A 27,842-nucleotide genomic window follows, 5' to 3' on the forward strand; every position below is an offset into this window, starting at 1 on the left:
GGTCCCAAACAAAAAGCTTCCTGTCCTTCAAGATGCTGACTCTTCAGTTAGTTAAGCAAATAGGAAATAGCATACCCCAAAGTTTGGTCATGTCTCAACACTACTTTATTTTTTTTCATATTTATGATTGGAAAACTTCTAGATAGTTTGGCATCTGAATGGATGTTTGTATTTAAAAAAAAATAAATTAAGGATGAGCAAAAGCTCCAACAAGAGAATTCTTAATACAAATATGTTATAGGTGTCCTCTAATGTTCAGACCAAATAAGGAAAATGATAATTGTTTAAGATCAGCATCAAGAGCTAACATAACATATATTAAAAGTAAGTTTATTGCTACAGTGGGGGTTTTGAAAGACTATTAAAGAATATAATTCTCAGTTAAGGACTGAAATGGATCTATATATGGAGCAACATGTAGCTGTGTGTATGGGTTTTACAATGAAAATCAGTTAAGTTGTGAAGCAAACTTAATCAGTAGTTTGTTTTTATTTGCAACCTAATATGCTGCTGCAGAAGCCAGAAGGATCTACTGAATCAAAACCCCTCTTTGAACCAACATGAACTGAAAAAGGAGTTAGAAAGAAAATAAGGGGCAAAATGTATACTTTCAAGTAAAAATAACAAAAATTATGAATAGCTTGAATTTAATACACTTTTTCTCCCCAGAAATCCTTTCCGTTGCACTAAGAGGAAGCTACATAGTAATCCCTGTCTATAAAGCCATTCTGTGCACATACATTGTGTATGCATATATAAACAGAGCACCATCTACTGACATACAAAGCAAGAAATATTCCTAACTCATCTTCATTGAAGCTCATAACTGTTTCAGATTCTAGTTTTGCTACATCCTGCAATCTGTCTTCTATTTAGCTATGTTTTCCAACTCTTAATTTACACTATAACATATAAAAGGATTGTGAGGCAAATAAAAATATGTTGGGAAGTAATCAGGCTAAGGACGTGCTCTGCTTATGTCTCCACCCAGCACGTCCTGAATGTGACAATTTCTGTGAGTAATCCCATCATGTATATAGAAATAAAAGTATGAATTAAACCAAAACAAAATAACATTCTTGTGTTGGCAGGGAATAAAACATGCACTTGCAGAGGCCATAATCTCTCATTCATTTTTGCAGTCTTCAGAATTTACATGAAGTCCCAGCTTGGATGAATTCATCTTTCAAAACAGTAGTCTTAACTTTGCTTGCTTGCAAGAAGAAATTGTAGAAAGCAATATATTACATGGATCACTTTATCTGCCTCTCCTGTTAAGCTGAGTTTAAAGGTTTTAGTAGATTGAGAGCTGTTGATTAGGCCCCTCTGTCCTCACTTCCCCCAACAAGAGGAAGTGGTATATTTCACAGTTCCTATTCTTCTGGCTTCCACCAGACACATTGAAGTTAACATTTCAAGACTGCTTGTAGCAATTTTATTTCTGTCACCCTTCAGATGTGAGCTGCTGTGCCTAAAGGGGCTCAGATAGCAAAAGTTTGCTGATATGAGATAGCACAGCTATGTGAGAGTAGTATAGAGCTCTGTGGATAAATGTTCCTATCAGAGATTTTCCTCCTCCCTAGTTTTACAGAATTGAAATGCAGCTCCACAGAAATAAGGTATGAATGACAAAGATGTCTTGGCAATAGAAGTGAAGTCGAGTCTTCCTTACTTCTCTGTTCTGTAGTATATTAGGTTTTTCTCTAAAAAAATCAAATAAAAAAACAAAGGATGCAAGAAAAACAGACACTTTTCGCTATCCATGTAGTTCAGCCACTACTTACTTGGTATATGAATTAGCAATGCAAATAGTGAGAGGGAGAAGAGTATATACTGAATAGCTGCAGGATTTGTGGAAGCGGTCATGCACACACGATGACAGTGTTGTGGTTTCACCCACATTACTCCCCCTTCTCAGCTACAGAGCCCCCAGCTCTTTGAGGGGCAGCCATAGGGTTAGGGAGAGGGGAACTGATGCTGCACAGACAGGATTTGGGGTTGATTTTCTTTCTGTGCTCTCAGACAGAGATCTTGGGGACAAACAGGGCTTAGGTGGTTGCATAATTTTACTATATTTCTTAAGTGATTTTTTTGCAAGATCCTTTTCAAAGGCTTGCACAATTCTACTTTTCGTAGTTTATAATCTTATCTTTTGAGTTCTGTCTTAATACTCAAATGAAGATAAGTTATTTGCAAAAACTTGACAAAAGACAGTCCTTTACAGCAAACCTGTATTTTATTTCAAACAATTATACTAATATTAAGAGGATACATACAAATCCTGCCAGATTCTTTCTGAGAGAACTGAAAAAATTTTGAGCTTCCTGAGCATTGCCCAGAGGCATTTAAAATACAAAAAAACCACTTGTGGATGACCCTTCTGATTTCATCTCACAAACAGTATTTTGAGAGCATCTGAGATTTATGCAATGCAGGCATTTGGGAAAAGGGAGAGGACACTGTTCTTAAAGAGCTGCGTGCTAAAAATTACTGTCATTATGTGTAACCAGTAAGCTCAGAAATATATTAGAAGCATTCTAATAGCATCAGCCATGATACTGTCATATCATATTGGATCTCCAAAAGGAAAGAAAAAGCAATAAATGTACTGGAAGGTCAGGGGAAGAATTTGGCACTGTCAGAATAGACTGGATCTAAACATTTTTCCTGATGGGGAAAAATAGCCATTAGAAAATGATTGTTGCTATTTATGAAGATCAGGTTGCTAAGTGACATCATGTGATGCTCACTGCTTCATCGACCACCCACAGTTCTCAAGGAATAGCAACAGAGGGGGTGAAAGGGGTGAAAGAAAACCAAAAAGCTGAGTTACTATTAAAAAAAAAAAAAAAAGGCCTAGAGTTCAAGGCAAAGCAAAATAAACTTTCTAAAAATACCTTTTTTTTTTTTTTTAAAGGAGAATCCAATGGAATTATGCTAAGAACTTTTCACAAAAGCAGTAGATAGGTGAATCATTTTGAAAGAGAAAGCCTAAGAACTGAAACCTCACCCCAACCTGAAATATGTTAGGGACTTGCTCTTATATATATGTATATGTATAAACGTGTGCACGTATGTGAGCTTGTACTAGATTTTCCATGAGAGGAAGACTGCATGCATGCATTGAGGCCAACATAAGACATTTTTTATTTGCTTCCAGTGCTGTCAGATTTCAATAATTTGGGCTCAAATGCTTCGTGCCCCTTTAATTACTCATTTTTTTATTATTTCAGCCATGTCATCTCAGCTGCTTCACACAGATTAGATTATATAAGAAACCATTTCACTGAATCCTTAGCACTTCCTGTGCTTTGCAGTCTCTTGAAGTTCATGAGGGGAACTGAGACAAGGACAAGATTGAGAAGGAAAGGAGAAAAAGTCTGGATCACACGAAAGCATGCATGAGAAACTGATGAGCATGGACGTAGAAACGGAGAAGATGGAGAAGAGACAAAAGGCTGCACAATTCATTTATTCCTATAGTCTCATAAGAAAACCTTTCATGGTATAGGTTTAACTTGGTTAGCATCCAAATCACTTCCTATTTTGGATACTCCTGTCACTCAGGGCTTGAGAGGAATGGGACATAATGCAAGCGTGCTCAGGCTTTCTTGCTAGTGTATCTTTTTAGCTGTTAATATTTAGCCATTTTTTAATCCTTTTTTTAAATCACCTCTCCATTATGAATTCTTTTTGATGGCTTCTTGAATGCTTTACTCTGGACCACAAACATTCATTTTAACTTTACTGATGCTTTGCTTTAACCTTTAATACTAATATATAAAATTATCAAAAAAAATATATCCTAAATGTTCCTTCTCCCACCTTCTCACAGACTCCTGTTGCTTCTCTTCAGAGTCTTATCCACAGACTCTAGCAGTTTTCATTTTCAATGAGCATACATACAACAGATTATTAATTTAATGCCTGTTGTTCAGAGAAAACCATTTAAGATATTGCATTAATTCTCTCTATTCTCACATACAGTGATTATAAAGGAAAGGTAATTTGGCACTACTGAGTGCTAGGATAAATGTGTTAGATAGGTGAGGTAGGGGTCTGTTTGTTGATTTTTCCCTCAAAACATGATTATCACAAAGTACCCATTATTGATACATCATTATTTACTTTCCAAGTTAAACACACAGAAGTGAGTAGCCTGTGTTCAGTTTCATTATCACAAGTTTATCTCAATTTACATTCACATCACACTTTAATTTGTACCTTAATTCCCTTCCTAGGAGGGAATTTCTGGCAGTGAACGCAAAACACTGGATTCTAATCTTGGTTGTTGAAGCCTTTCCATTACTGGGCTCCCCGAAAACTGCTTGTGTAGCGCTACTGAAGCCTTTACATTAGAAGCGTGTCTTACTTTGGAGAGGGAAAAGCAAGACTTTCATTCCATGCACACTTCTTTTTTGACATTTTCATTTGTACTGTTGAAAAAGAATAACACAACAAAAAGACAAATATGCCCTCAGTTCATTTTCCCATGCTAACAGAGAAGCTTTTTTTTTTTTTTTTTTTGCTGTTGCAAACGCACCTTCCAGACAGGGAGTTGCATTCCGACTTTAGTGGTTTACTCCCTTCCTGTTTGAGACCAATTATGTCTCATTTGCAATACCATTAGTCAAGGAAGTGGCTATCCCTGAGGTCACTTCTCAGCCCACCCTTCCTAAATGGCACTGGTATGCCTTTCTTCCAAGCCACGGGGACAGGAGGTTGGGCCCTCCCTGTGGTCTGGGCTGCTCCAAACATACAAGCAACGTCAATCTTTCAGGACTGACCACAACTAGTGTGAGTTCAAATGCTCCAAACTAATTTGAAAGCTGTGGTTTGAAAAATTATGCTGGCTATTTATTAAAACAGCAAGCATGATCAGACCAAGCCAACTTGATGGTTTAACAGATGGAAGCTTGTTAAAAATCTTTATTCCAATATGTTAAGAATCCAGTTTTGCTATAAATTGTGAAGTATGACTTGTGAGTCAAGCCCCAGTGGAATGGATGTCTCATACTCTGAAAGTCTCAGCTTTACATTCAAGACCCAAAATTTGCCACCTGAAGATGTTTTGACTTGGGGTTTTTTAAGAAGTAAACTATCCCCTTCATTTAACAATATTCTGTTTCCTATCTTTTATTTTAACTAAGATAGATATTCTGAGACTTTACATTTTATCAGTTAGGGAGAGTATAATAATTATTATTATTATTTCTTAAATGTATTAAGTTCTGGTCTACCATCTTTACTACTCATATAACACTGTTTTTACACCTGAATCACAGGATGTTAAGTGATTTACAAAGGTCACACTGAACACAGGACTAGCAGAGAAATAATTTTATCTTACTATATGCAGAAGTTCTTCCTGATTTCTCATCAGGAAGAAGCTAAGAAGGGAAAAAACCACAGAAAATTCACTTAATTCCATGGCAAATCCATGAAATAAACAAACGGGTAATGATAAAAAAGTTATGAGCTGAAAGAAGGGACTGCAAATCTGTATACACAGTTTCCCTGTGGATGCAGCACAGTTCCTGTGTACAGTGTGTACCTCATACACACACTTTCCTAGAGAACTCTGCAGCCTTCCAGTGTTACTGACACAGCTTGTTGGGGCTCAGTAGCAGGTTTCTGACATCAGAGAATCCCTCTCAGATAACTGACACCTTTGCCACTTAAATATTCAGCATTTTCTAATTAAATTTGCATTGGCATAAGAACTATTATAAGACTTACCTCTGTTGTACTTTTTAAAATTTAAACAGAATAAATAGCAATCAAGCACTTATGCCTACATCATACATGAGTATAAAAGCTTAAAATAAAAAGCTTGTGTACATTTATAAGGAAATCAGTTTTCAATCAGAAAACCTAAAAGCAGAAACACTTTCTGCTTGCTTTTTCACTTCATTAACTCCAGTTTTGAGCTGAGATTAAGCTACCTTTCAGTGAAACAAGTGAAAGACAACAGAGAATGGCTGTAATACATAAAGCTCCTCACAGTGAAGCCCCACCACTTAACTTCTAAGAAATAATGTCAGTGTAAATCATGATGTGATGAATGCTTCACTGAAATGATTCACGCCATATGGTCTGAAGAGCAAAACGGGCACAGTTTATTTTTAAAAGAATGAGAAATATGAACTTGGAATATTCATTGCTTGTAGCAGGGGCCAGACTTACTGCAGGTCTGTCTTTTTTTGCTCACTTAATGTGTTGCACTAGTTTGTGCCTTTGATCTCATTCATAATGGAATGGTGTCTACAGAATTATGACCACTACCCTGCAGCCTCTTCTGCAAAGAAATGTTCACTGGGCACCTACAGGCTAAATTATCTTCTCACTTTCTCTTAAAACAAAACAGAACAAAACAAACAAATAAACAAAAACAAAACCCCCCCAAAAAAACCCAAAAACCTAAAAACAAACAAACAAAACCCAAAACCAAACAAAACAAAAAACCAAAAAAAGAAAAAAAAGAAAAAACACACACACACAAAAAAACCAAAAAAAACAAACAAAAAAAAACAAAAAAACCAAAAAAACAAAAAAACTTCAGAAGTAATTAGTCCTCACAGTGTAATTACTATCTTGGTAGTGAGAAGACAATTAAACTGAGTACCCTGACAGAGGTGAAAGTCTCTGGTAATTCCACAAGTCACTCAGCTTTCCCTTTTGTAAATCTGCTCATGTTCAATGCCTGTTTTGTCTGTATTAAACACTCTATATTGTCGTGTATTAATATATTCAATGTAAGACTCCATTTAAGCAATAGAAGTCTAGGTTCTTTCAATAGTCATAATATTTCTCGTAATATGCTACTAGAAAAAAAACAGAAGCAAATTACTTATATTTATTTAGTGATGCTAAAAGGATGCACATCTCCCTGAAATATTTAGGCCCCACACCTATTACTTCTAAAGTAAATGGCAAAAATTTCAGTAACTTCAACTATGTGCAAATAAGTCTGTAACATTACAGAGCTAGACTGTGCCTTACTCATTTTACTCCAACTCAAGGACAATGCAAACTCACCATCTTCTTAGTCAAATACTAGAAAAAGAGTAAAAGTCTGTATGTTCCAGCCATTGTGCATCGTATTGATGACTGCCTGGTTCTGACCTCTCCCCCACCACCTGCGCAGAGAGATGTGCCCTGAAAAAGTAGTTTGAGAGCAGTCCATTGTCAAGAAATTGAGTTTTGAATTCTGCAGAACTTATCACTGTGCATAGTTTCTTGAAGGAATTCATTTTGGATTGAAAACTTTATTGTCACTACTTCTGGTGGCTTGGTTTGGTCTGGAAGATGTTAGAAGGGTGATTTCTAAATCAAATGTTTATGATGGGGTATCAACTTCAATTTCAGTAGGGTGGCCTGTAAATTGATGGGCAGGATTCTTGTACTTCTCAGGTTCAGTGAAGTTATTATCACATCATTCACATCTACTTCATTTGCTGATGATGGAAGCTGAACAGGTTTATCCTATACTAATTTAAACTGATGAAAAAATATCTGTGTAAAGAAGTTCCTTCATTGCAATAATTAAACCTGTTATTGATCTGTTTTAAAAACTCAATATAAGCTGCTTATATTAACTTAAGTACACATAAAGTGCTGTCTTTTCTCAATAAGTTCTGAACTGTGCTCATACAATACAACATCACACACAGGCAAGCTTCTGTGAAAGAATTTATCATGTAGTACCTTCAATTCCTTCTCCACTCCTATGATCCCCCCTAGTGGTCAATTGTCTGCTACGTTTCTTAGTACTACAAATTATTTGTACCTCTTCTGCATTAAAGTAATATCTGTCTCCTTCTTGTTTGAATTCAAGAGATCTCATTTTTCATTCTTGTACTGCATATAAGAAGAACAAACCAAAAAATCTTTTGAAACATGCAGCTAACACATCTGTGGGCACTTTACTTTCCATACTAGGAGCAGGCAGATTGTACCCACTACGTAGAACCCACAGCCTGCTCTGTTGGCAGTACAGACCAGGAAGTCTGCTGCAGGAGTAAGCAGGACCCTTCCACCCCATTCTTGCCATTAGGCTGTATGGGAATGTCCAGTGCCCGTTGCAAGCCCAGCAGAAGGAACGCTGCTCAAGCAGTTTTGAACAGCATAACCATTTGTGACTTGTCACATTCATACAAGTAGTTTGGTAAGTGCTTGAGGTTTACCCACCTCAATAGAAAATTGAGTTACATGTTTTGGTTTTTAGTAAGATTACAGGCACTTTGTAATTGTAGATTTAATATGAACTGGCAAAAGACCTGTCCCCGAAATCCCCATCTTCACCTCTCTGTGCCGACAGCTGCAGCTGCCATTTTGTATCAGTTCAAGTTGATTCAAGTCAGTGCCAATCCTAGAGCTATCTTAATTCTCTGACTTTTGAAAAAGAAATCCTGACAAAAGCTGAAAAGCTCTAGGGCAATGACCCAACTCAAGCTACATGCATCTTTTGTTTGAAAGTAATGGCTGTATGCTGAGATACCTTCCTTCGATGTTCTTGCTTGTGTGTTTGTGTTTTTATATTCATGTTTGTATACTGCAGAGGGCACAGGTCAAAGGCAAAGTCCACTCCCATGGGAGTGTTACAAAATGGTTTTTAGCCAGCTTTATCAAGATTCTTTTTCCCCCCTCACAGATGGGAAGCTCAGAAATGGTCATGGAGAAAGCTGTGGACTGAAAGAATGGCAACCCTGTGGAAAGAACCTAAGTATATGCCCACAAGCAAAAATGTCTTTCAATTGTGGGTGTTAATACACAATTTGTGAAACTCAAACTTGTTTTTCCTCATATACATAATGTCTCTACTATGGAGAAAAGTTATGATTTTTCAAAGAAATCTTGTGCAATTAAAACAGCGACTGATGCATGTGTTTGGCTATCATATATATGCAATGTTATCAAAAGACAGTGGGAGAAATAACTGATTTATGTATTGTCCTGTAACATAGATTAGCAAAACACTTTTATGGCATGTAGGAAAATGTGCAGAAAGATCCAGGGAACAATGCTGCCACCTACTTGTACCACACAGTATCTCTTAAATTACCAGTTTACTTTCTAGTTTTGATAGATTATGTTATGCTATTTTCACTTCCAGTTGTTCTCAGTTCTTTTTCTTAGCCTGCACTATTGGGTGATATGAAAACTACAGAACTGTACAGTGATGATTCACTGTGGGTACCATAGAGATACAGCTTTAAAAAAGGAAAGCAAAAACAAATAGAACTGGTTATGTCTGTCTATTTCTTCGTATTTTGTTTTCTCATTCTATTAGTTGGATGTTAACGTTTAAGAAGGAGCAAGAGTTTATGTTCAGAATATCTGCTCTCAGGTGCATGCTCCTTCATTTACAGAAATGATCATGTTAACCCATATGAAACAAAAGTAGTATTAAAGCTCAGTCATATGGTACATGACTGTTGAGAGCTGTGAAAGAGACTGCAGAGTTACTGGCACTGGTGCACACATACGGTCGACATAAGCGTATCAGGCTTTAGGATGCTCTTCTTTCCACTAACTACCATCAACAATGTTTTTAATTTTTAGATTCCTGTCCGTGGGTATGGGAGGATGTCACAGCTGTCCTGCTTCCCACTTTTTAAAGCTTAGAACTCAAGAAAGCCAAGTCTTCGGTTAAAGAATATATATAATTAATATTGCAAAATAGTTGCTTAAAATAATGCAAAATAGTTGCTTCAAGAATTGTGGAGATTTCACGCATTACGAATATCTATGTTGTAATTACTTTCACTGGATTGCATGTCTTTATGGGTCTCCATCACAGATTCAGCCGCTGGATTTTCTGAAGGTCCATGTAGGAAAACATTGGTAAAAAAAACAAAAGGACTGTCATGGTTTAACTCCACCCAACAACCAAGCAACACACAGCCATTCACTTTCTCACCCACCAGTGGGACTGGGGAGAGAATCTGAAGAGTAAAACTGAGAATACTCAGAGGTTAAGAAGTAAGGAATAAAAGCTAGAAAACTTTTGACTCAGCTGTGGGTTGAGATAAATACAGTTTAATAGGTAAAGCAGAAGTCATGCATGCAAGCAAAGCAAACCAAGGAATTAATTCACTGCTTCCCATGGTCAGGCGGGCAGGTGTTCAGCCATCCTCAGGGCAGCAGTTATTTCAGAACACAAATGCCATCACTGCAAACATCCCCCCTTCCATCGTTTTCCCCCCAGCTTTATATACTGAGCATGGTATGGAATGTCCCTGCAGTCAGCTGTGCCCTCTCCCAACTTCCCAGGCATCCCCAGACCCTTCACACATGGGGCAGTATGAAAAGCAGAAAAGGCCTTGGCTCTGTGTAGGCACTGCTCAGCAATAACAAAAATATCTCTGTATTACCAACCCTGTTTTCAGCATGAAGCCAAAACATAGCCCCATACCAGCCACTGGGAAGAAAATTAACCCTATCCCAGCCAAAACCAGCACAGCAGAGCCGAGGAAAGTCAGGACTACAGGTACTCTGCAGACAAGGTCTGCACTGTCTCGAGCAGAACTTCACAATTTGAGAGATCCCAGAAATACCACCGAGGTCCAGGCCTTAAAAGCTGCTTTTTTCAACCATGTCCTAGAGTGGCTTGCGGCAGTTCTAAGGGCCGCAGAGCCGGCTGCCCTGGCATGAGCCTTGTCCGGAGCCCAAACGGTGGCAGTGGTATCTCCTGGTCCCGCATTTCTCAGGGGGCTGGCGCCCGATGGAGAGGGGTAGGTGTCGGCTGAGCCCGTGTACCAGGCAGGGTTTGGGCCACGTCCGCGGCACAGCCACAGGGCCCGCAGACGAGCACCGCCGGGGAAGGGTGAGGGCCCCAGTGCGGGAGGAAAGGCAGAGCCAGCCCGGCTTCCACGAACGATTCATCCCCAGCCCCCTGTGCTTGGCGGCACCCGGTGGCTCTGCAGCCCCTGCGGGCGGGGGGGCCTGGCAGAGGGGCGGGGGCAGCCGGGGCCTCCCCGCCCGGGCTGCGGCGGCGGCAGCGGAACGCGGCGGCGGGCGCGGGTTGCGGAGGGCCGGTTTGGGGCGGGCACCGCGCGGCGCGGCGCCGGCATGAGGGAGCTGCCCGCGGGCCCGGCGATGGAGAGCGACATCCTGGACGCACTGGAGGCCCTCGGGTAACCGGGGAGCGGCGGCAGCAGCTTCCTTTGCGGGGGCCGGGGGAAAACCAGGCGGGCGGGCGGGGAGCGCGGCACCGCTGCCGCGGGCGGGAGGCCGGGCCGGAGGCGGGAGCGGAGGCGAGCGGAGGGGTGTGAGGGGTCGGCGGAGGGACGGGCCCCGCGTCGCGGCGGTGCCGGGGGGGCCGGTGGGGCCGTGCCTCGGGCCTTGCCCCGCAGCGTGGGCACGGCGGGTGCGGGGAGCTCGCCCTGGGCGTGAGCGGGGAGGGCAGAGGGCGCGGCCGCTCCGGGGGTGCGGGGCGCACACCGGGGTCAGTCACACAGGGGCGGCCGCGGGGTCTGGGCGGGCAGCGCCTCGCTCTTTGGTGCCTGCCGACCTCCCGCGATGTGCTGCGGATGCTACGGAGCAGAAACGGTGTAAAATTTAATTTTCCGTTGTCTTATTGGCAGTACTCTAGGGCTGTGAATTGCTAATGTAAGAAGGAAATTTGACTAAACACTTGAACTAATACTTAAGTTCTCTATTAAGCGTGTTCTGAGACTATTTTCACGTACATATGTAAAAATGCCTGCCTCCTGTTTTCTGAGAAATTATATTGTTTGGCCAATCATTTTTTGGTGTGTTTAAAAAAAATCTGAATTATTCCTTGACAAAAGTAACTTCCAAATATTAATTCCTTCAAGTGTAATTACTAACTAGCTTATAGTAAAATAATTTAAAAACATGTATATTTTACATTAAACTTACTTCCTATTACTAATGTTTATCTGTCTGTGCAGGTACACAGGTGCCCTGTTGGAGGAGGAAGCATTGAACAAAGCAGCTGAAAATGGATTATCTTCACCAGAATTTTTTGAGCTTTGTGTTTGGTTAGGTTCCCAAATAAAATCACTTTGCAATATGGAAGAAAGCATCACTTCAGGAGATGGTATATGAATGCAAATTTAGTAAAGCAATTTTGTATTTGTTCAGTGGATTTAGACTCCTGTTGTTCAGCTAACAATGAAGTTACAGTGTTGAAGTTTACAAGATAACTGAAAGCCAAGCTGAGACTGATATTTCTGTGCATGTAGCTCTTAGATTAAAGTCTTGTGTTGTGAAGATGGTTTCCAAAGGGAAAAAAAGAAGGTTATTTTGGGTGGGTTTAGGTCTACATAAATATAAAAAGTAATTCACACATGTAATCATATTTTTATGGCTTAAATTGCAGTGCCTGGTATTTTCATCTTGTTGGTCCAGTGCAGCATTCCATTCAGCACTGTGTGTAGACATGTAAGGTGCTCAGTAGTGCCACCTGATTATTTCTGTTGAGTGCTGGAATTTGGATGAGATTTCATATTACTTATGTTTTCACAAAAAAAGTAGTAAAACTAAAAACACTCACTGAAAATAATGGGCTCATGACTCCTGTAATTTTTCATCAGAAAATTAATTGGATTGACATGCTATTTTGTGGCATAAACTGTTCAGTTTCTTGGGATGTTCATTTGCATTTGTGTCTTCAGAGACACGAATTCAGCTTCTCATTCAAAGCATGAGTACAATATACTGTCGTAAGGCTTGTCTGCTCGTAGGACTTTTTTAAGAAAAAAAGAAAATGTTATTAGTTTGGTAGGTGGTTAATCTTTGTCTGGGCTGTTGAAATCTGCAATTTAAGTGTATAAGTTAAGAAAATTAGATTGCAGTTTGATGATTCTGTAAAAAGACATAAGCTTTGCATTTATTTCCATAGGTATGAAAGACATAGAGAGCTTCCAGCTTGAGATGAGTGGCTTTCTGAGAGAAATGGCTTGTCCATATTCGTCACTTATATCTGGAGACGTCAAGGACAGATTAAGAGGGAAAGAAGATTGTCTTAAACTCCTGTGTAAGTAGTAACCATTTTTCCCATCTATAATACAGTATTTTACATGCCTGCTTTATCATCACTGTACGATTTACGTTGAAGAGTTCTTCATGTGTCTTTAAGTTGATGTGTACAATCATTACAACTTGGCTAAGCGCGCATCAGTTTACTTGTGCTGAAGTGGAAAATAGAAAAGTATTAGAAAACTGGTTTAGCTGAAACTAAAATTTATTTTCAGTATGGTTCAATGTACTGAGGCCTCCTGATCCTTCTCTTGATCTGGTTCCAGTTCACCTAAAGTGAGACCTTGCTTCCTGCTTTTCTGAGAGGTTTCTGCACAGCTTGAACAGAAATGTTGTGTGATCTGAAGCTACTGAAAGCAGAATTGAGAGAAGTGAAGTCAGAGTTTAAGCTGGACAAAGGAGTGGCAGCAGGAACCACTGTGATAATATGAAACTAGCCAAGGAACTAGGGTTCTGGTGGTGGAAGTGAGTTGAGCAGTTAAATGCAATTTGTGGACTGAAGGTACGAAGTCAGGTGAGAGGGAGTTTAGATAAAGAATGGAAAACTGATACTGACCTGTCCAGAAGAGAACTGAGAGTCTTCCTTTTATCATGGTTGTCTTGTAAACGTATATTGTATCTGTATATGTGAATGTGGATGCAGAATTAATTGTCTGTAAATCTGCCATTATAACACTTTTCTCTTTAGTATTTCTAAGTACAGAACTTCAGGCTTTAAAAATACTGCACAGCAAGAAAATCAAAGGCTCTCATTTGGAAAAGCACAATGAAATTGTTCAGGAAGTGCAAGCTATTTGTGATGCACTGGGTCTGCCAAACTCCCCGTCTTCTGGTATTCCTCCCTTGTTAACCAATGTGGAACAAAAGGTATGGGCTTTTATGCGTTCTCTCTATTGCTAAACTATAGTTATTATCTCTGTAAGCATTCGTCCTAGAGTTAAGGGCCCAGCAGTTTTATCCATGAAAACCCTATGTGACAAAATGTGAGAGAATTTTAATTCTGAAAGCCAGCCTGGTGTTTTAAGTTAAACTATTTTAGTTATGAGGTGAAGTATTTCAGCATTTCCTTAAGGTTGCCATCTACTTAATGAGACATACTTTGCCATGCAAGTTTAAGGTATCAGATTTCCTCTTACCCATTCAAATGTGCTGTAGCAAGCAGAAGATTTTGGATAATAATGGATTGTGCATTTATGTACCTCTAGTTATTTCTGGGATGTATTTAAATTAAATATCCAAAACTTAAATTAGTTCTTCTTAGTTTATCAATTTCTTAATTGCAAGTATTGATTTGTTAGTGCCATTGCTTTAGAGGATGCAAAAGAGGATAAAAATGCCTGAATTGCCATTAGTCAGCCAGTTTAGAAGTCAGCCACCTTAAACCTTATTGAACAGGATGGTTTGTGTCGTGTCCCTCCAGGTTCTAACTCATTTCACTTTTGTGATCTTTAGTTTGATTTCCTTATTGCAGAATGTAAATAGGCTCTTGAGATGGCATTTATCTTTTGTGTCAGACAGCTGAAAGTTTTGCTGTTTATTTCTCTCTAGTATTTGGGGAGAGAGTGGGTGACCAACCCCCTTTTAATGGGGGAATGAAACTCCCTCTGCTTCTGAGTCTTTTTACACCCTTTACATGCTTCTGAAATCTTTTTACATGATTTTACATGATTATGCTTTTTAACTTCCTCCTCATCAACCAGTGAGCAGTTGACCATTCAGAGATTTTCGAGAGAGGGCCTGTTACATGGTTTTCTTACATAGGTAAATCTTTAGTCTGACAAGACAAAAGCTTTGATAGATTCATTTATAAAAATTAAGGTGACAATGAAAATGTCTATTCCTGCACTATTAACTTTGCTTGAGCTATTTAGTTCTAAGGAAATCTTTAGTCTTTCTGTTAAATATTTTTGAAAGGATGAACAATTTAGCCCTGTGTTCTGAGAGTTAAAGTTTCTGAGTTACAGCTAATAACTAATTGATTTAAACTGGCCTGCTACTGCTGATCTCCATCTGTGGATGTTACCTGTGTTTACATCCATGTGTTCTATGCTGCAGCCATGGCCAGTGGCCTTCCTTGTTTCACTTGTCAGGTACAGATTTAGTTTAATCCCATTATAGGGGTAGGACTCTCGATCTGCAGTTGTGGGACAGCGAGACCAGACCTGGTGCACATACACACATAGTGATTCTAGAAGGTTTTGTTTGAATTGTTAGACACCTGGTATCTGACACCTTTTTCAAAGTCTGAGATTTCCTATCAGACAAGACCACAGGCTTCAATTGTGTGTGTAGTGTTGCTGTCACAGTTTGTGTAAACTGTTACAGTTTCAGAAGTACTGAAATGAGTAGAATCATTAAAACATGTTATCTTTTTTTATTTTATTTTTTTAAATAGTACTGTCTGGGCTATTTTCCAGTAGTTTTCAGATCTGTTAGTTGCACAGTGGTTATACCACTTGTACTCACTTTGGAATCTAGAAATGCAGCAACAGTAGTTTGTGCCTCCAAATTAATAGTGTACATTTTTCTCTGCATGTTTCATCCCTTATAAACAGAGGATTTTTTCCTACCTCTTAGATTTTGTAGAATTTCTATCTGTTCGCTTTTCCTTCACCCATTACTTTAATATAGGACAGGTTCAGAGTTATTTTGATATGTTACAGAGTTAGAGACCTACATTTGTAGGTAATGCTGCATTAGAAAGGTGATACCACAAATTAAAGTTCATTGGGTTTGTAAATACTTTTCTCAGAGCACCATTTCTTACCTTTTTTAATATTCTCACAAAAATTCACATGAAATGATTGCAAAATATTTTTGCAAATATTTATGGCTTTTGATTTAATTAGATAAAGTTGCACTGTTGATTTTTAGTATTATATCACTCAGAAACACACTGATCTAGTATATGTATTTATTGTATCTGCAGCATTTCAGCATGTCTACTCTTTGTCTAACATCTTCAGCATTCTCAGTAGCTGTGGGAGTAGTTTGAGAGTAGTTTGGCTGTGCAGCAGCAATCTGCCAAAGGGACAGATGACACATTGTATTTTGGTTTGGAACATCAGAACATTGATTGTTTTAAATAACTTTTAGTTCATTTAAAAGACTAGTATAAAATGAGAATTTCTTTCTTCATTCAAACTGAGCTTTGTAGTAGCTCAAACTTTGAATATACAATCATAGCTAATCTCTTTTACATCTCCTGTCATTAACTGGGATTGTGGTTATCAACATAAGCAAATGTGAGAGAGAAACTGACAGTATTACAGCCTTCTACCACTAAATATATTTTATGTTATGGTATAGTACTGAAAAACTAATAGTGATTTTTTAGTTGCTTAAGGTGCTGTTCCCTTGTAAAGTGTATTTGTAAAGGGCAATTCTAGGATTCATTCTGAAATTTAGTGCCCAAAGTCCTGTCAATTCTAAGGGACCATTGATGAAAGATTCAGAAAAGTTTTCTGATATGTGAAAAGTGGTTCCCTACTTTTCACACGAGTAGAGAATGAAAAGAAACTACAAAGAGTTACCAAAGAAACTAAATCAAAACTAAGCTAAAATAACATTTAAGTAAATATGAGAAGAATGCATTTTAAAATATTTGGGCACACTTCCTAGAATTTATTAATATTTAAGTTAATATGTTACTTTTAACTGTCGGTGTGTAGTAATTTTGCAGATGTAACGATGCCTGTACAGTGGAATATTTATGTAGATTCAGGGAACAAGACAAAAGAGTTGTCCTGTCCACCAGATATAAAGGTCAAACAAAAATGTATTTAAAGTTAGATAAATACTGAAATTATCTGCGTGTATATTGTAAAGAGACAGAGGATGGTTCAAATTATTTTGTGCTTAAGATTTTAGGTGATCTTTCTGCAATTGTGCGTTACACCTTATGACTAATTAGGAGAGCATTCTTTCCTTAAAATGTAAACTAATAAAACTACAACTCTTCCCACGTCAGGATTTTTCAAAGTCTTAGAAACCCTGGAGGTGCCTATGATGTTTATCTGTGCAAAAGGTGTTAAACAAGAATTATTGCTGTGTTTTGACATAAGATAATGGTAATTAATAAGTATATTGAACATGGTAATTAAATGTGAGCTAAATGTTTTTAAAGAAGTACAAAATTACAAACAAATGAAAAATGTCATGTTCAATACATAAAGATATGCTTTTTTTGATAACAGTAGAATAACTGTGTATTTTTATATAGCAGATTTTGAAGTTGGTATTTTTGTCTCAAACAGATCCAAGAGCTAATTTGTTTTCATTCAATTTTTAGAGAGTGTGTGAACTTCCAAAGCAATTTCATAAATATTTAGTGTTACCAAGGTCATGGCTTACACAGTTTGTCGAATAGTTAAGTATACTCATCTCAATCTAGTTTTAATTACTTGGTTTGCTTTCTTACAGCTGAATATGTGAAAACTTGAGGGTGATTTGGCTGTGGAAGTTTGTTTTGCATTTCTTTGTGTATTCTTTCACTGCTCTTTTGTCTGGGCACTGCTTTTGGTATTATGGTGGGGTTTTTTAAACTCCTGCTTATCTTGCTTAGTCTAGGGCAACTTTCATGTTTGGGAACGTGGTTTATAGCGTATTCTTGTCCTCTGGCAGACAGGTGTATATCAGAGTTCCTGTGCTCATAGCTCGGTCACCAGTCTTGTTTCTTTTACTTCTGATTTTCATTTATTATCTTCCTTAATTGTTCCTTCTAAACTTCCTTTAATTTTTCAGTCTATAGAAATCAGGAGTATGCAGTGCTGATAGATTTGTGATGGCACAATATATGGCTTTTGTATGTGGAACTCAATGACTTGCAGTAATTCTAATCTCCAGATAATATTCAGCATCACTGGTTTTCAAATCTTCTTTCACACTCTAGTTGCAAATTACATTGAGGATTTGTTTTCATTCTGTTGTGTTGGTTTTTGTTCCAGCAGCCAGTCTCATGTTGGTAAGACTCTCTTCCTTTCAGCTCAGTAGAACTTTTGAGGTTATATTTCTGACCTTAATCATATATGGATAGACACTTCTTACCAGTAGAATTTTTAATTCGTCTGCTGTTCATGCCTTCTTCTATACTAATTACTGATTTCTTCATCTCTTGCTGTCATACTGATCTTGCTCTATTGTTGATTATTAACTTTAGATTTTGATTCTGCAGACATATGTATAAATTTGAAAATAGTTTGTGCTGAAGTGCGTTTGAATTTTGGAGTGGAATATGAGAGGCACCGTGTACATCCTTCAGCAAAATCAAAAAAAAGTTGGCTGCATTTAGGAGATGGGCAGACAGCCCTGGAGTGCTTTTTGTAAAGAAAATAAATGTTGTAGAGAAACAAAAATTATCAGAGAAAGAAGAGTATTGGGATGAGTAGGGTACCTGGAACTGAACTTTATCTCTTATTTTAACCTTGGTTTAGCAATCACTGGAGATGATATTTCTGTAGTATGTGGAGCGCAAAACTCTGAGCTTTGAACCATACCTTTATCATAAATGTAGTGTAAATGCCTGTGTGCCTACATGAAGTCTTACAATCCTTGCAAACGTATCTATTGGCTGTCCCCAGGTACAGGTTTTACTGTAGATCATGCACTACCTTAATCCTCCCTTTGACATGTAAAAGAAAATTAACACTAGTCTTGTTTTACTTGATTCCCCATAATTATAATTTTTCTGCCACAGCATACTCCTGAAAAAGCTGGCAGCCCGTGGCTTGGCCGGGGGCACTCCCTGCTGGGTTAAGAACTGGCTGGTGGGCCGTGCTCAGAGAGTGCTGGTGAACGGGGCTGCATCCTGTTGGTGGCCGGTCACCAGTGGTGTCCCCCAGGGATCAGTGCTGGGCCCAGTCCTGTTTAACATCTTTACTGATGATCTGGATGAGAGTATTTAGTGTACCATTAGCAAATTTGCAGATGACACGAAAACAGGGGGAAGTGTTGATCTGCTGGAAGGCAGGAGGGCTCTTCAGAGAGACCTGGACAAGCCGGAGAGGTGGTCTGATTCCAACGGGATGAGGTTCAACAAGGCCAAGTGCCAGGCCCTGCACTTTGGCCACAACAACCCCCTGCAGCGCTACAGTTCTTCTCCCCATTAGACTGTGTACAAAATTTACAGGAACAGTATTATGCATGCAGTCTACTCCAGCTAAAAAATCAGTTGGCTGGAAAGTTGTACATGTACAAGTGTCATAGGCATTCGTGGTAATGGTTTTAGAAGAGCTGTGCCAAAGGAAGTTCACTCAAGAAGAGGAGGTAGAGATTTCTTGTAGTGAGAGAGGAGAATGCAGTGGTGTTTGGGAGGCAGAGAGAGCATTCTAGATGGGATTACTGAGGGCAAGAGCTACTGGAAGAAGTATAAGCAAGGTTGATTTGGAGTGAATGAAAAAGTCTTAAAACATAATGTTAGCTGCAACCAATTTTAGGATTAGAGCAAAATTTGAGAGAGAATGACTGCATAAATACCATCTCCCCTGCCTTCCTTACTAGCACCCATCACCAGATTTTGTAGCCCAGTCTAGCATTTTGCCACAGAACTGCTAGCTTCCAGTTGTTGTAGTTACAACACTTGGTAATATGTAAAACGAGTAATTTAATTAGTCCTACTTTCTATATGCATTTGATAAATTTGCTTTGTTCTATTATCAGGAGAAGGGACATAACATAAAATATTTTTGTGTAGAGGCTGGTCATTTTATGAAAGTAGTCAGGAAATCTTCTTTTTGTAATGGATCATAAGCCAGAAGATGTGTACCTGTTTTCGTGGAGTCTGCTAAAACAGATCTGCTGTGTTTGATCTTATGAGTAGCAAAATGTGATAGTGAAAAATTGTGCTGAAATAATCTAAATATAATTTGTGTTCTGAGATGCATGTGTTTTGTTTCAGATAAAGGACGTTCTTGCAAAAGTTCAAAATAAACATGTGGGGAAATCACTGCTAACAAAACCTCTGAATTCTGACCAAGTGGTAAAGAAAAGTTTCTCAATTTATTTTCAGTATTTAGCAGAATGGTCAAAATTAATGCATACAGCTTCATTTAACTTTGCCTATTTTGCGGTCACTGTTCTGTTGCTAAATATTGATACTAAAATTCAATTGCTAAATGTTAACAATGATAATCAGATACTTCCAGAATTAACATTATAAAACAGACCTTGTGTTGATTCATCCATTATTAACTTTCAAAACATTTTGTATATACATACATTGTTGGATTATATAGATGCTATGTGGTCACCTGGGGTAAACATGTTAGTTGATGAATGGGGTTAACTTTGAGTTGACTTCTATAACTTTATATATTTGAGTGTTTGAATTTTTTTATTTTAACACTGCAGAAAAGATTGGAAAAAATCAATGATGCTCTTCGGAGTGAGTACGAATGTCGACGACGCATGTTAATGAAGAGGCTTGATGTGACTGTACAGTCTTTTGGCTGGTCTGATAGAGCAAAGGTAAACTTAAAAGTAGTCTCTGCTTCCTGTGGGTGGGAGGCGGCTACAGTTCCCCAGGTCTTCCTACAGAATATGCATACCATGTAAATACCCATCATTACTGTTGTCTTTTTTCCAGCCTCTCATCTTGGGCTGTAATATTCAAATCCTAGGTATTGAGGAAAGGGGAGGATTTCATCAGATGGCACAGTCCATCTTCTTTGACTGTTTATAGTTTCACAGTTAGAAATTCTAGCATCCTCTGTTGGGGTTTCTCACTTTAATAAATTTGAATCTCCCTTTATTCTTTTCTATATCTAATCCTCTCCATTCATGTAAAATTAGGAGGGAACCTCAGTATTTCTCATGTAGATGCAAAAGGAAGACAAACACTGGGACTGCTCATAAAGTCAGTGAAATTACAGTGACTGCTACCTATCTTGGATTCAGTGCTACTGAATGAATAGCTGGTTGGTTGAACAGGTTACTTGAATACCAGCTTGTGTGAGACAATCACACAATTACTTTAACCTTTCAGGTTGCTAAAAATTCCAAAGCACTCCTCTGGATTTGCTCTGCTGGTATCAATTTAATTGTGATAATTTTATTTGTACTATTTCCTAAAACTGTATATTAAAAAATAGTCATGATAGTCTAATACTTCTGATCTAGAAATAGATCTTGTTTCTCTCCAAAAGAATAGGGAGATAAGATACACCAGGTTTGTAATTTGAAGAACATACATGTGAGAAGCTGGAGACAGATGGTTTTGCTCATAAGCTGCAAGATCAGCTTTCCCTCCAAAGGTAGAAAGCTTAAGGTGGATAAATCTTAAAATTTGAAAAGCTTACAGAAAGCGTGGATTGTTACAAGTCTCCATGGTATTACAGTTTGTCACTGACACATGCAGACAGGAGTCTAGATGAGTCCAGACTGAGTCTAAATGCTGCTGTGCTTTTTTGGCTCATTATGTATTTTCTGACAGGGTTGTGAATGCTTTTATACTGCAAGAGAGGAAAAGGGGGGCATTTAGTTCACAGAAGCCAGGAGTCATCCCTACGTGTATAAGTTCCTTACAGCTGTACTAAGACAATTATATATCTTCAAATGTAAAGGATACTTCTAAAATATAGTTGACTGGTGACTAACTTAAGCAGACTAAAACTTAAGTCACTTGCTGTTGTTCCATTCAAACAATTTGAAGAACAATAAATGCACTTTTGCAATAGAAAAATAGTTTAAAGAGCTTTTTAATGATGATAAAGTAGTCAAATGATTCATTTTTCTGTCTTTTTAAGACTGTTGACGTGAAATATGTGCAGTTACAGAAATAAAAAGGTTACATATTAATTCAAAATTACATATAATTGTTAATCTTTTTTTTCCCCCTATTTGTGTTGTAGGACTATTTCTTCATGACTTCTTCATGAAGGTTTTGGGAATGGAAAATGTTTTGGCATTGATATACTTTACTTTATTTTTTTTTTTTAAACCAAGAGGCAAATTGTTGTCTTTTTTAGTTTATTTATTAGCTTGTCTTTTTCCTCTACCACTAAAGAGGTATTGATACATTTCTCTGGTTTGGATGGTGTGGCATTTTTAGTATTTATTTTTTTTAACTTGTTCAGTCCCCAAGAGGGTTAAGATTGCAGACGGAAATGGGTCCATAAATGGTGGAGTAATAACCTAGCAAAACAGTCAAGTAAAGGAACAGCACCTGTTGTCTGGTCTGACCCAAGATCAAGTGATTTTTTTGCTCTGAAGATTATTCTAGATGTTCCCAGAAAGTGTATTTATTTTCTTTTTTGCTAAACAAATGAAACATCAAAGCATGCCTAGAAAAAATCTAATATTCTGCCCTTCTCAGTCTCAGCTTTTCATGGCTTGCACAAGTATTTTGCTACATTAATACATTTTCAGGTTTCCACAAATTTACCTTTGAAGCTGCACTGTTAACATCACATTTAGAAGTAATCTCTTAAATACGGTTTTGTAAAGCTCTTGAGAGAGCAGTGTGGACTCTTTTAAGTTTTAATCTGTAGACATGTTGGAAGACATAAAAGTATCTGTTTGATACCAGTGGACAGAGGAATTTCTCGTGTAATGATGCTGAATTTTAGCATCAATTATACATAGTTAGCAGTACTTTTTCTCTAATAGCTCCACCAATATGAAGAGAATCGGTAATAACTGGTACCATATTTTGTAAGATAATCTATATTTACAGAAGATACACCTTGTGTTCACATTGAAACTTACTGAGACCAGTACTTGGTTTGCAGTAAATTGATGTGTTTTATGGATACCAAGTAAGCTGTGCTTGATTTTATCATTTAGGTAAAAACAGATGAAATAGCACGTATCTATCAGCCCAAGCGCTATGCATTATCTCCAAAGTCAACTATTACATTAGCTCACCTTCTTGCTGCTCGAGAAGATTTATCCAAGATCATAAGAACAAGTAGTGGATCAACACGGGAAAATACTGTCTGTGCCATCAACAAGGTATACTTTTTGTTTCTGGGATGTGATAGAAGGACATGGGAGTTTACAGACCTATCAAAAGTAATTCTGGAACTATATATAGCATTTTCATTTTTCAATGAAAAGAAGGTTTGCAGTATTCCAGTACACATTGCAGCAACTTCTTTTTTTATCTTGCTACACAGTCAATTGTGCAACAGGATGAGACAGTGGTGTAGATGAGAAGGAACAGTGGTGGGGGGTGTTTATGTGTGCGCATGTGCGGGGGGATGTGTGTGTAAATGACCTCCTGAGTTCAGTGGAACTGCACACCTCAAGTTAAGGGTACATGTAAGTATTTCTGGTATCAGTTCCTGGCCTACCTGTTGCCGGGATTGTGTTGTTTGGTTTGTAAACTAGCATTCTTAGTTCATTGGTGTATTATAAATCACAAAAGTTTCTGTAGAAATGTCTTTTTGCTGCAAAATAAAATTATTTGGTTTGGCTACAGTAATAAATCAACATGGTACTCCTTTCATGTGTATGATAAAAGCTGAAGCTTGCAAGTAATAACATTCAAAAGGTGACTAAACCTGCTTTTATTAATCCCATAGTTACAGATTTTTCTAAGGTTTTATGCCTCATTTAGATACCCTTTAATATGTTTTGATCCCAGAGACACTGACATTTCTTAATTATTTTAGGATCTCAGAGAAAGGTGTTTTTTTTTCTTGAGAGGACTTTAGTTGGAGTGCCTGGGACTGACCAGAGAATGTTAACATTGATCACACAGAGTTTAGGAAATACGAAAACAACAACAAAAAACCCTACTCGGATACCTCTTTGTTTTTCAACTTAATGTTTCGTGTACCTTTGTCCAGTACAGTCTGTCTTATTTCATGCTAATACCCACTCCTTTGAGAGTTGCACATTAGTTTGCCAGTTTTTTTTTTTGCCAGCTGATCAGGTTTGAACTTGAACTTTGAAATTTAAGTAGAAGAGCTACATCATAAGGAATCTTTTCTATATGAATATATAAATATTTGGGTATTCGTATGTATTATATATGAATGATGTACATTGCTTATTGCAATACTAATACTTCGTGTGTGTGTGGTGTTCTTCATAAAAATTTCACAAAAGTAATATGAGCTAGCTAGCTGCAGCTATGTTGTTTATAGGTGGAAAATGAGAACACTTTCAGAGTTCTGTTGTGGTGTTGCAAGGATAGGGAATAGGGATTCTGCTGTCAAGCACCTCATTGAGGGGCCATATTTCCTTAAAAGAGTAGGAAGTGGTTTTCTGTCCATAGCAGAAGAGTCCTGTGTCTGTTCAACTTATTAATACTATTTTTTAACTCTAAAAATGACCTATTTTTCCATATAGGTTCTGATGGGGAGAGTACCTGATCGTGGAGGCAGACCAACAGAGATTGAACCACCTCCTCCTGAAATGCCTCCGTGGCAAAAAAGACAAGAAGGTGGTGGAAGAGGTGGCTGGGGAGGTGGTGGTGGTGGAAGGGGCAACTGGGGGGGTGGAGGGGGTAGAGGAGGAGGAGGTTTCAGAGGTGGTGGGAGAGGTGGAGGTGGCTTCCAAGGTGGAGGTGGCTTCCAAGGTGGAGGTGGCTTCCAAGGTGGAGGTGGCTTCCAAGGTGGTGGGGGTGGCTTCCAAGGTGGCAGGGGAGGTTATGGTGGCAGGGGAGGCTATGGTGATCCTTATGGTGGAAGAGGAGGATACCGAAGATACTAAAGTACTGTAAATCTTAACAGATTAACTGGCAAAATATAGTGGTGGTGTTTACTGGTATTAGACATTAGATATGTTGGCTTGGGTTTAGGTTAGAATTAAGTATGACCATATGAATCATTGCATTAGACCAACTGATGTTCTCATTGAGTCCTTTTAGTTAACAGAGCTTTTATACTAAAATGTGATGACTAAAGTCCTTGTTTGTAATATTGCTTATATGGTGTTTTTTATGTCATTTTATTTAAAATAAGCCTTAGAAAACTGAATAAAACCCTTTCTAAACAAACAAAAATATACTAATGTTCAGACTTCTCTAGTTATTGCATGTTGCATATCTACTCCCTTGCTCCAAAATGCTGTGTGGAAAAAAAAAACAAAATAGGCCTAAGAACCACTTTTAAAAACCTCTAGAATGCTTTTAGGCTTTTTTCTCTTCTTCTAATTTTGATGTGGGACATGCAAGTGAATTTTAATTTCAAAAGTTGAAATCCTTAAGGCTTTGGTCAAAATTATTCAGTTAGATTGGATTATTCTTCCAGTTAATTGGATTATTCTTCACATTAAAGTAACATTCTGAGTTAATACTCTTACAGAAACTAATAAAATCAGATTGGTTTTTATGGTCATAATATATCAGAAACTATTTGAAGGTCTGAGCATGTACTGTAAACTCAGAATCATGGTGAGTTTTGATAATGTCTTATTTTCATTTTACCTGTTTTCCATTTTATTGGCATTTCATGAAAGTATTTTAAGACCAGATTGAGCAGAAAACCTGCAGCCATCATGTGTGATAGGAATTAATGTATATATCCTTCTGAATCAACCTTGAGACATGAAGTTTGAATAAGCTGAGCTTCTTAAGAAAGAACATACCATTTCTTCTTCTCCCAGTTTCTTTTTTTTCCCCTCCCCTGCCTGCTGTCTTTGGGAGTCATGAACTGCCCAGTTAATAAGACATCTGATACAGCTGTTGCCCTTCCTCAGTGATTTCTCTCTTACTCTCCCAGCCTGAAAGAAACTCTGTCTTGGTGTGGTATGGGTGCCTTCTCCCTCACATACAGTGTTACTCTAGGAGTTAGCTGTCATCCAATTATGGCTGTAAATATATGTAGACAGGAATTAAATTTAGAGCTGTCACTTAAAGAAGACAGTTTCTGCTGTCTAGTGACTTTTAGATCTCCTCCCCTGCTGTGAGGCCACTCCTGAGAAGAGAGGTAGAACAGGGGGATGATACCTGAGTACATACTCATGACAAACATTTATCAGGGTCAGTTTACTACAAAAAGATTCAGGAAGGCATTTGATAAGCCTGGGGTTGTCTATTGATTAAATAGCATGGCAGCCTCGAAGCACTTGTAGCTATAGGATTTGATTTTGGGTTTGTGTTCCACAGTTAAAAGTTCTTTCTGCACAAATTTCCTATTGGTGTCCATTGGTATGCTTTAAAGATGTTTTTTTACTTTCATAAACATATGCATCATGTTCTGTTTCATTCGCAGCTTTATGCATGAATGTAAAGCTCTGTTCAAAATCAAATTGTTATCTCTTTCAAAAGCCTGTGTAGTTTTTATTAATTAGCAGTCACCAACTTTTTAATTTGAAATTTTGATTCAGATAACCTTCAAATGGTTTTCTCCTGTTATTTCCTCTCTGATCATAGTTTGCCTGAGAATGCTGCTTCTAATGTGATAGATACAGCCTTACCCTGGGTTTAGTGTTACAGCAGGTGCCTGACAAAAAGGGGGAGGAGTTTTCCTGGCTTGAACGTGTTAGCTAGGTTGTGAACTTTTGCAATATAGGCTAAATGGCACCCAACTGCTAACAATATAGTTCCCTTACCATTTTTTTTTCTATGCTCCTTTGTGGCCTAAGCCCTTGGCAGCCTCTGCAGTTTTTTGATGGGGAGACTCTCATGGGTCACGTGGGAGCAAAAGTACTGGTTCTCTTAATTTTGAGCATAGTTTTTGCTTAATGCTCTGGAATAGCTTACAGACTGATGACATACCAAGGGAGACTGCTGACCTTGAAGTATTGGTCAGCAAAAGAAGGGAGACTAATTTTTAACAACCAAAGCCTTAAGATAAAATTCTGTTTGCTCATCCCAATGTTACTTTTTGTTACAAGTAATCAGCAGTCAAGCATGTTCCTTCACCAGGGAAATACTCAAGGAAAATCAAACTACTTATCTATGCTTAAAGATTTTGTTATTCTGAGGATGCAAAGTTGCACCAGTTTAGTTGAATTGTTGTAATTGCGGATGTGGATGTGCCCTTGGAATTTTTACACTCCTAAATTCGTCCTGTTTGTAGTAGGCAGGACAGTTATGAATGAAGTAAATCATCGAGTGAACCAGGTACATGTCCACTTGAATTCTAACAGTTAAATTATTTCAATATCACATTTCAATTATATGTATGTAGACCGTGTAAAATATGGAAATTTAAATAGGATTAAGATTTTTTTTCTTAAAAAAAATTTCAGTTTTTCTTGAATAATTTCAAAATGTGAAGTCAGGAGGTGAAAACTAAAGTAAGCACCACCACATTTCATAGAGGTATCCTTTGCTGTCCTCTTTTGTCAGAATGTATGCTTTTAATTTGTCAAAAGATGCAATAACGCCATGAGAATAATTGATTTAAACCTCAAGTTTTGTTTGTCTTGGAAAAAAGTATTTTCAAATATTCTGTTGTAAGTAAAAGATTTTCATATATATGTTTGTGAGTATTTTTGTGTTTATTCACACTTAATGAAAACCTAGATGAACACTGTCTTGTTGTTCAAGAACTGAAAAATAGGTTGGGGATTTTTTTTCAGGAATTGAGAGAGACACTTTTGTTAACAACTGTAAACACTAAGGAATAAAACACTGTATTTGAAGTTAGTTGCATCATCTGTGTAGTGTGATTTGGATCCATGATCATATGTTCCTCCTATGTTTGTAAGGAAGAATTCCTGCTTGTAATTTACAAGAGTAATGAAACTTACTTTTTATGGTAATGAAAAATAGCAGATACTTTTGACAAAAATTAGAGAAGGCTGTGGATAACTATGTAGGACAAGTTTAACACGTTATGTCACTATAAGTATATCCCTATTACATTGTCTGGGATTACTAAGGAATCTCAGTTAATTTTTATCTTAGTAAAAAAAAATACATGATCTAAATCTATGTGGTC

At 37.9% G+C, this 27,842-nt stretch overlaps 1 protein-coding gene across 1 annotated transcript; it reads left to right on the forward strand.

Annotated features, from left to right (window-relative positions):
* The first annotated feature begins 10,984 nt into the window (after positions 1-10,984).
* Positions 10,985-27,831, forward strand: FAM98B (family with sequence similarity 98 member B). The gene is made up of 8 exons (XM_050335513.1): positions 10,985-11,138; positions 11,919-12,067; positions 12,872-13,006; positions 13,697-13,875; positions 19,904-19,984; positions 20,356-20,472; positions 22,789-22,956; positions 24,301-27,831. The coding sequence occupies exons 1-8, from the start codon at positions 11,074-11,076 to the stop codon at positions 24,661-24,663; spliced, it is 1,257 nt and encodes a 418-aa protein (XP_050191470.1). The 5' UTR covers positions 10,985-11,073; the 3' UTR covers positions 24,664-27,831.
* The last annotated feature ends 11 nt before the right edge of the window (positions 27,832-27,842 follow it).

The sequence above is a fragment of the Myiozetetes cayanensis genome, unplaced genomic scaffold (assembly GCF_022539395.1).
Source record: "Myiozetetes cayanensis isolate MyiCay16 unplaced genomic scaffold, myiCay2020 scf6-25, whole genome shotgun sequence".
NCBI classification, from domain to species: Eukaryota; Metazoa; Chordata; class Aves; order Passeriformes; family Tyrannidae; genus Myiozetetes; species Myiozetetes cayanensis.

Excerpts from the sequence above, each read along its gene's own strand:
- FAM98B (XM_050335513.1), top strand. The coding sequence starts at position 11,074 with ATGAGGGAGCTGCCCGCGGGCCCGGCGATGGAGAGCGACATCCTGGAC. Across the intron at positions 12,068-12,871 it reads AAGCATCACTTCAGGAGATG|GTATGAAAGACATAGAGAGC; the intron begins GTATATGAATGC and ends TTATTTCCATAG. Across the intron at positions 13,876-19,903 it reads TAACCAATGTGGAACAAAAG|ATAAAGGACGTTCTTGCAAA; the intron begins GTATGGGCTTTT and ends GTTTTGTTTCAG.